The following is a 9,744-nucleotide window of genomic DNA, read 5'->3' as shown; positions in this document are numbered from 1 at the left end:
TAAATGTTTCGTAGTACATGATTTCACATGAACTACCCTGGTCAATCAGAATCCGGATGACGTCAAAATCCTTGACTCGGAGAGTGACGACCAGGGCATCATTGTGAGGGCAATATATCCGTTCCAAGTCTTTATCCGAAAAAGACATGATGTTTGTGGCCTCTGTCTTCCCCTTCTTGATGGCAGGTTGGGCACTTAGCACCTCTCTTAAGTGTTCAGCCTTTTTGATTGATCCCCTGAGCTCGCATACACGCTCAGGTTCAAAGACTCCATGTATCACATTGATAATGCCTTGAGGTGAGGCATCGACTGGCATCCTGTTGGGGTTATTATGGTCCTGGGGGGCTGGTTGCGTCCCTCCTTCAATGTATTTATCCAAGTGTCCTGCTGCCACCAACTCCTCCAGGTGCTGTCTCAATGGCGTGCAATTCTCAGTGCGGTGCCCCTTTTCTTTATGGAAGGTGCACCGTGATCTTTCGTCATAGTCCTTCTGAGCTTCCCCAAGCTTAGCTGGCCATCTGACGAAAGGCTCATCCCGTATTTCACTTAGAATTCGGTAGATCGGTTTCTTGAAGACCGTGGTTATGGAAGTGCGGACTCTCAACCATCTTTTATCGTGGTCCTCTCCGTTGTCTCGCCTGCCTCGTCCGTTTCTACTTGGACGATCTACCGCGTTGACCTTTGTCGAGGCCTTTTTCTCTAGTACTGCGGTGGTGCCACATTTTGTTTTGGCACGGGCACTATTCTCTTCCACCCTGATGTGCTGATGCACTTTTTCCATCAAGGCTTCCATGGTGAGGGGTGGTGTCATGGTGATCGAGTCCCTTAGTCTATTCCCAACTGGAAGGCCTCTTTTGTACTGTGCAATGGCGAGATTGGTGGGGTAGTCCCCAATCTGGTTGAACGTTTCCCAGTAGCGACTATTGTAGGACCTTACCGTCTCTTTTTCACCCATGTTGATGGAGAGTAACTGGTCAATCTCCACCGGGGTTTTGGTGTTTGTTCTAAACCTTGTGACAAACGCCTCCGCCAATTGCGCCCAGGAGGCTATGCTGCCTTCTGGAAGTTTTTCAAACCAAGTCAAGCCTAGATCGCCAAGGCTTGACGGGAAGAGGATGCACATTAGAGCCTCGTTTCGCCGATATACCGCCATAACCTGGTGGAAGTGGCTTAGGTGAATGTAGGGGTCCGTTTTCCCCTCGTACGTAGTGAATTTGGGCTGAAGGAAGCCTGTAGGTAGGGGCGCGTTTTCAATTGCCGGAACGAACGGCGAGGTCTGTAGCCTCACTAATGCTTTGTCCGTCGGTTCGTAGGCGGGGCGTGGTAATGGCATTCCAACCTTGACGCTTCCATGCGATCGAGGAGCTAATCGTTGAAGGGCTAAAACTCTGCGAGGGTTGCGCGCCCTGGTGTCCTCCTTCCATCGTGCCTTTTCTTCCAGCATGATCCGCAAATCGGATGATCTGGACAACTCCATCTGTTTGGATGATGTTTGGTGCGAGTGTGAGGGTCAGTAGGTACTTCCCTCTGTGTAAGACCTCAATGATCTTGTTCTCTCAGACCTGGAGTAACGAGTTCTAGAGGTTCTAGACTGAGTATCGTCTGTCCTGAGGCTTCTACTCTCTGCTTGTGATGGTGTGGAATGCCTTCCATGGTCTTCTGAGCGGCGAGGGGGCGTCTTGTTTTTGCGCCCCTCTCCTGTCGCCACTCATTTTCCCTTCATCTAGCGCTTCAAGGCCTCCATGTCCGCGCCATCTTCCTTATTAATTCGTCTTGCTCCTTCACGCGGTCCTCCAGAACTTGAGGATCAATCCTCCGCCTTTGCCTGTCAGAACTTAGTGAATGAGAGTGACGGGGGCTGTGAGTCCGCCTCCCCCTAGTATCTCTCTTGGAGTTATGTCGTTGGGGCTCTAAGTCCGCCATGGGAGGGATAAAAGGTAGTCCTTCGCGCCTTGCACCCCTATCTAGTGTTTGCCCGTCGATGGCGGACTGTGGTAAATCTTCATTGTGCGCCATTGTTCCTAAAGAGGTAAAGCTTGATCAAGAGGTTTTGTCCTGTCTGTTCTTCCCACAAACGCCGCCAATTGTACGGGAAAGAAATAAAACTTCTCGTATAATCCTGTTGATCAAGTCTGCGCTCCTCCGTATGTCGTCGCTTTATCACCTGAAAACACAAACGTGAGCTAGCCAGCGGGTGTGTGCCGGAAACCTCTCCGATGCCTAAGTCAGTAAGCTTGACAAATAGACAAAAGCTCTGTGTATTCAGAAAACAAAGTTGTGTTACCTCTCCAAAGGTGATATTTGTGAGCTTTTATAGGTTTCGTGTGGCACAATCCTAGTAGGACTTTTACTCTTCCATGCAAAGTCCTCCTAGGATTCATACTCCTGAAGGATAATTCTTATCCCTCAACACCCCCCTCACTGCTTAAACCAAGTGAGATGGTTTTACCATGGCCGAACTACCATACGACCGAAGTAAGCATGGCCCTACTTAGCCGAACTATAATTAGTTTGGTTCTCTGTCCTTTGTTCCTCTTCCACTTACCAGGGTATACCCAAAACCGAACTATCTTTTTACCAAGGTATAGACCAATCTAGTTTAGCTGAGCCATGACCGGTATACGTTCAAAGCATCCTTCAACCGAGCTAATCACCAAGAGTCCTTCGGACCGGTCTAACTTCTGGCCTTGAGACCGGACTAAATTTAAGCCTCTTCAAGACCGGAGTAACTCTTTGGCCTTTTTACTCACCCTTCATACCGAGGCCCATAACAACCCAGCTCGGCCCAATTCACATATAAATTACCCTCTCAAGTGGTATATTGTGTAGTTGAGATTTAATGCCGAAAAATTGATGTGACTTGTCATTAAATCTCAACCGCACAATGCACCACTCTAAGAAACTTTAGAAAAAAAAAAACTCTAGAAGATCCTTACTCACTTTTAAAAGGTATGTAACTTATAATTATGTGGCTAAAATATGAGATAAAAAAAATTAGTATGTTTGGGATGACTTTTTGATTTTTTACGAAAAGATGTGCAAAAAGTAGAGAGAAAAGAGAATCTTTGACTTTTTGGCTAATTTAGTAACTTTTTGACTTTTTGACTAAAAAGTTCGATTGCCAAACGAGGCCTAAATAAGAAAATGACATAATTTCGTATTTTTTAAATAACAACTAAAAATAAAAATAGGAAAGCTATAAAGTGATACTACATAAAACATAATCAAATATCTCATTAATTATAATTAAAACAATGTTAAAATTTTTAAAAAATAATTTTAATTAAAAATAATAATATAACTAAGCCTCCGTTTGGGAAGTAGATTGACTTTTTGACTTTTTTAGTTGTTTTAGCCTGGGCTAAAAAGTTTGGTTTGAGAAGGTCGTTTTGACTTTTTTTTGTGAGAAAAGAGTGTAATGATTATGAATTAAATGTGATGTTTTATTTTTTGTGACTAAAATAACTTATTTTGTCTTTTGTGACTAAAATAACCACTCTAACCTTCCCAAACAATGCATTATACGAGTTTTAATACAAGGCATATCATTTTGGTCCAAAACACGTCACCACAGTACCCCTTGAAATAGAATAGACATGAGTTTTAACACAAGGCCTATCATTTTGGAAAAAATACTTCATACCACTAATTTAGCATCACTAATGCATCATTATTAATGTGGCATCATATGGATCCCACCACTGATGTGATAGTTTGACCTTTGTTTTGTTTTATTTTTTTTTCTTTACATTACTATATCATTAATGATATTTTTAAAGTTTCAAATTTAATGTTCTAAATCACCGCTCGGTACCCCTTTCCTCTGTGACATTGACCCAAGAATTGGACCACCCTTACAACGGTGTTAAAGGATTCCGTTGGGAGAAAAAGACATCATCGGTATAAGAAGAATCTGATTTCTAGGTTCCATTTGGCAATAAATTAGTTTAATTAAAAAGTTAAAAGGTCAATAAATTTTTTTTTTAAAAAAAAGTCAAAATTCATTCTTGTTCTTTCAATTTTTTGTATATTTTTTTCATATAAAATCATAAAATTATTTTCAAACATTTTAATTTTTTTCATCACATATTTTATTGAAAAATTCACTTCTCAAATGAATCATTAATTGATGGAAGTGAAATCTAGTTAGATAAGGTTTTGAGGCCCATTAATTTATTTTGTAAGTTCTTGTATATAGATCGTTGATTACTCAAATTATCATAATGAGGCTCATAATAGACCTTACAAACCCAACTAAATCAACACACTACACTTCTCTCCCATTAGAGAGAAGTCAAATCTTTATAAGAAATATAGATCTAATCATAATTAGTTGGAAGTAATTTCTCTCGAATTCACAATCCTATCCACTATATAGATAATTATTGAATTATTATTACTTCCTCCGTTTTTGGAGAATTTAATTTTTTTTTGGTAATATAATTATTGTACTTTAAAAATATTATTTTTCCGAAATTACTCTTTGATAGTAGATTTTTTTTAGAAATATCAATTGTCATAATTATATTTTTTGTGTTGTTAATAAATTTAAAAAAACGACAAAATAGGAAATTCATATTATTTTAATCCATAATTTTTGAAAAATGACTAATATTTTGAGACAATGAAAAATGGAATAAGAGACTAATATTTTAAAGCAGAGTGAGTATTTTTTTTATAAATAACTTTTACATACAAAAATTTAAAAGATATAAATAGATTAAATTATTGGAATAAGTCCTTATTTGGAAACAAGTTATTTTAGTAATTTTTTTGATTTTTTGACTAAAATATGAGGTAAAAAAATTAATATATTTAAAATAAATTATATATTTTTTAAGAAAAAATATACAAAAAATAGAGAAAAAAATAAATTTTGACTTTCTAATATAAATTATAAATTATTAATTTTTTTAATAATTTTTTAACTATTACTAAAAATATTACATGTCAAAGAGGCCTAAGTGACTTTTTTCCTGCGCCAGGCTGATATTATGGTTTTGCTTCACAAATAAGCTATAAAATAAATGTTGCTTTGGATCCTTTTCATTCCACAAGATGCTACCAATTGACCCTACTTTTACAGTAAAGTTGAAAAAGAAGATTACTTGTATTAATTAAGGATAGAGAAAAGTATGTGTTTGTGTGCTTGATCACAGATGTGCAATGAGTTCTCACATGCATGAAAATTATGGTTGAGAGAAATGTGCAAATAGCATTACTCAACCCAATTCGTAGGTGAACAAAAGTCATGGGTTGGGATATTGGTTTTACTTTTGTTCTCTTTGTTTAATTTGTTTTATTATATTTTTAATTAACAATAATAAAAAAAAATTAAAAACACCCATTGTTTTTAAGGCAATTTCATTTTGCACTTACATACTTTACACTCAATTCTATTTTATTTTCTAACTTTTAATTTCAACTCCCAAATTTTAAGTCAAGTTACAATTATAATACAATTTCCAAAATTAATAAAGTTATTAAAGTGAGATTTAAAAAAAAAATTGCATGGATTAAAGTGAATTTTTCGGTAAAACTACAAAGGTGCTAAATATAATTAATACTATCACGTTGTTGTTTTTTATAATTTTTGAAACGGTACTATACGTATGATTCCAATTGCAATTTGACTCAAAATATGAGGGGATGATTGAAACAATTGAAAAAATAGCAAACCAAGTAAAATCTTATTTTATTTTATTTTTGTGAGAAAACAATTTTTAGAAATTCAAATACAACTTTTTTAGTTTTTCGTAGAAGTGGGTTATTTTTTTTAAAAAAAATTATATTAAAAGCAATTCCTCAAACAAATATTTAGAAAATGAAAAAAAAAAAAAAAAATCACCAAACAGATGTGAATCAAGAAGATTTTCAAATGTCATGTTGCTCTCTAGTTTACTTGTTGGAAACCACCATAAGCTTATTACCAACCATGTTTGATTTTTCTTTTCCCCAATTAATTTTCTTCTTTTTTTTCTTTTTTTCTACACAACCACATGACTAGTACCTTTGATAAAGTCAATTAAATACACCAAACTAAAATAAAGGCTAAACTTAAGAATTTTATTCGTTTGTGAAGTTGGATTGATTTCTTGACTATTTTAATATAAATTAAAAAGTTCATTTAGGTTAATTTTTTTGGTTTTTTTAATTTTTGCAAGGAAAAAAAATAAAATAATTATAGTTTAAATGTGATATTTTATCTTATTGACTTTTTAATTTTTTTTGTCTTTTTGTAACTAATTTAACTAAAAAACCAAAAAAGCTTTCATGACAAACGACACAATTTGTAATAAAATTACAATCAATATGTATAATAAGACTTACATGGAAACAACATGGAAGCAAATCAACACAGACAGCAAATGAAGACAATCACAACTCTATGAATGCAGCCAAACTTTGCATTGTCTCCCCCCCCCCCCCCCAAAAAAAAAAAAAAAAAAAAAAAAAAAAAAAAAAAAACACCAATGCCAATTTACATTGAATATCTTGAATACTGCAATTAATATCATTTGTACCCTTCCCATTCCATTGACAAGATCCACATCTTTGGCAACAATTGGAGCTTGTTTCATATTCTTTTCTCAACAATTTTACATACATAATAAAAAATATAAAAAATAAAAAATTTAAAATGCATTGATCAGATTTATTCTTACACAACACTAAATCTGCATCATACATCTAAATTTTGTGCACTTCTCCAGCTCACTTTCCTCTTTACTAGTAATTCTAGTCAGCTAAAATTGATATCTAGAATTTCACTCAGAAAAAAATCAATCTAGACAGAAAAATGTTTATTGTGAGTTGAAATTTGAAGTATGAAATTCTGAGTAATTACTGTTTTTCTTTCTTTCCCCCAACAAGAGAAGAGCTCAATGACAACAACAAAACAAACCAATCCTCCATGTCCTCTTCTTTTTGGGTATCTTTAAGAACCAACAAATTAGAGGGGAAACAACATAGACAAACAAAATCCTCCATTTTGACAATGCAACAAATTTACCAAATTAACCTTATCTTCCTCCACTCCACCTAGACTGACTGTCCCACCTCTTCATCACATCTAACAATATCTCATTCCATGTATCAATAGCCCCTGGCAAGCACCAGTGGACACAGTCATTCTGAACCCGCTCTGCAATTCCATTCGCAAATGGATTCGCATACATGTAAGGCCCAGGGTGTCCATCTGGTCTCATTAACGATAATTTGGTGACATCCAAAGCACTTAACCTTATTCGTGAAAATTTCTTGGCTTTTTCCTTAGCCGCCTCCACTTCTCCCACCTCTGCTTTCCTCATCTCTGCGTCCATCCCTTCAAGCAGCTTCTCGCCCTCTTTAAAAGGCTGAGTCTTGGGACAAGCGCCGAGCTTGTCCCACTCACCTTCAAAATGATGGGGCGAGAAAGTAGTCACAACTACATCAATTCCCTTCCCACTATCACCACCCCCACCCCCACCAGCACCTCGCCTTTCCATTATCGTCTCCAGGGTAGTCTTAAAAGCTTTCCCAAACACATCATAAAACCCGACCTCGGTGTAGTTCTGACCAACACAATAATGACAACCTAGTACCGATTCACCGTAGAAATACACTGCGGGATGCAGAAACCAATGCCCTACTGACAAAACAACCATGTCCATCTTATCCATATCCGACGCCCACCGTTCATCGACAGAATCCAAGAACAATCTATTATAATTAGCAATCTCAGTTTTTTCAATACCCTTTACAAGAAATGGTGACCAATAAATTGATACATTGACATTGTGAGACTTAAAGTGCCACCGGCGAAACTTGTTGTCGTCACCATGGTTATAGACAAGTTCAGGTTTCGAGGCGGTGGAAAGCATGCAAAGAAGAGACTCCAATTGGTTTCTAGCCATGGAATCACCCACAAAGGCCAAGTGTTTGTTTCTCAGGAAATGGAGGAAAATTTTGGGATCAAACCTGGAAATTTTGCAATCCTTTGGTTCCCAGCTCCAGTAGAGGTAATCTTGGTCAGGTCTGCCATGGCTCATGCAATTTTGGCCATCTTTGATTGTACCACAGCTTGTACCATTGTAGAGTGGACCCAACTTGTCTGGGACCCACTTGCCATTGGAGTAATCGCATGGTGTTTCAGTATTACTACTATGATGTTCTGCACACAAGAAAAAGACACAACAAACATGAAAATGAAGTGAGAACCTTGTTAGTTATCACCAACAAGTTAGGAAAGAAATTAAATGATTTCAATCATAGAAGCAGTAAAAAAAAAAATACGTGATTTAACAAATACCGCTCCGACCCTTTGCTTATATAAAGAACAACTTATAATAAATTTGAGTGTACAGTAAAAATATAAGACATCTCACAACAGACTTGTTATACCTTTGGAGGAGGGGGGAGAAGGAGAGGTGAAGGTGGTGGCGGCGGTGGCGGTGGTGATGATGGGGGGTTTGGTGTGGGGGAATTGATTGGTGGGAGAGAGAGAGGGTGTTAGAGGGTAGAAATATAAGCGAATGAGAGCAAGGGGAAGGAGAGCATAGAGAATACAGGGAAGGAGCTTCTTGGTGAGAGAGGAGGAAGATTGGTCTTTGAATGGGTTTGTTGAACCCATCTCAGAGGGATCCTCTCTTTTCTCAGCTTTTTTTGGCTTTCCAAATCTTGAGCTTGAGAATGGAGGAGATTGTGGAGAGAGGAGAGAGAGAGAGAGAGAGAGAGAGAGAGAGAGAGGGGTTTTGTGGGGGGTGATTAATTAGTCAAAGAAAGACATCGAGAAAATAGCATTATATTTTTTTTTTAGGTTCATAGAAAATAGCATTATATGAAATGAATGGTTGGCCAAATGATAGTGTAGTTGAACCATACGGGGTGCGACTCTTGTCTCCACGCCTGTTCGAACATGTGGTACCACTCCTCTTGTCCTTTTTATTTATTTATTTATTTATTTATTTTTTTATCATTGTTTTGGGAACCCCCTTTGCTTTTACATTTGCAAAATGGGTGAATAGTTTAATATCTTTTTTCAGATATGAGATATTTTAATTATTAAAAGTGTTATTCTTGTATTTTTAGAGTTAAAATTAGATATTTAAGATGAATTACTATTCTTATGAAATCATAATTTACAATTCAAAAGTAAGGTATCGTTTGGTAACACTTACGTTTTCAGTTTATATTTATAAAAATTTAAAAAACTCAAATAAAAACTTGTTTGGTAAATTTTTGATTTATAAATCAGTGGTCTCAGTTTATAAATTTGACCAAAAAATATAAACTCAAAAAATGTGTTTTCGTTTTGAGTTTTGAGTTTTTTTTTTTACCACCCAACACTAGCCACCACTCGCTACCATTTTCCACCACCGTCTTCCGCCACTACTGCCCACCCCCCATCCTCCGCCACTACCACCTGCCACCGCCACCACCGCCACCACCATCCGCCGCCCACCTGCCACCCACCCGCCACCACCACCAACCACTCGCCACCACCCACCTCTACCGCCACCGCCACCGCCACCACCACCACCACCACCACCATCCACCACCCACTACCCACCTGCCACCACCACCCACCACGCGCCACTACTATCACCCACTCGCCACCACCCACCACCCACCACCCGCCACCGTCACCACCCACCTACCACCACCATCCACCTACCCGTCACCACTTTCCACCATCGTCTTCCGTCGCCACCACCCGTCACTTGCCACCACTTTCCACCACCGTCTTCCACCACCACCACCCAA

The 9,744-nt window shown here is 37.7% G+C and overlaps 1 protein-coding gene across 1 annotated transcript; it reads right to left on the bottom strand.

The window, feature by feature from the left end:
- Positions 1-6,554: 6,554 nt before the first annotated feature.
- Positions 6,555-8,790, bottom strand: LOC114322652 (xyloglucan O-acetyltransferase 1). The gene is made up of 2 exons (XM_028269996.2): positions 8,383-8,790; positions 6,555-8,152 (listed from the first exon to the last, which is right to left on the bottom strand). Exons 1-2 carry the CDS (start codon positions 8,609-8,611, stop codon positions 7,023-7,025), a joined length of 1,359 nt encoding a protein of 452 aa, XP_028125797.1. The 5' UTR covers positions 8,612-8,790; the 3' UTR covers positions 6,555-7,022.
- Positions 8,791-9,744: the final 954 nt, after the last annotated feature.

Source organism: Camellia sinensis, chromosome 5, assembly GCF_055761805.1.
Source record: "Camellia sinensis isolate YWXY chromosome 5, ASM5576180v1, whole genome shotgun sequence".
NCBI classification, from domain to species: domain Eukaryota; kingdom Viridiplantae; phylum Streptophyta; class Magnoliopsida; order Ericales; family Theaceae; genus Camellia; species Camellia sinensis.
The sequence above is the reverse complement of the archived record's forward strand: the minus strand, read 5'-3'. Positions and strand labels throughout refer to the sequence as shown.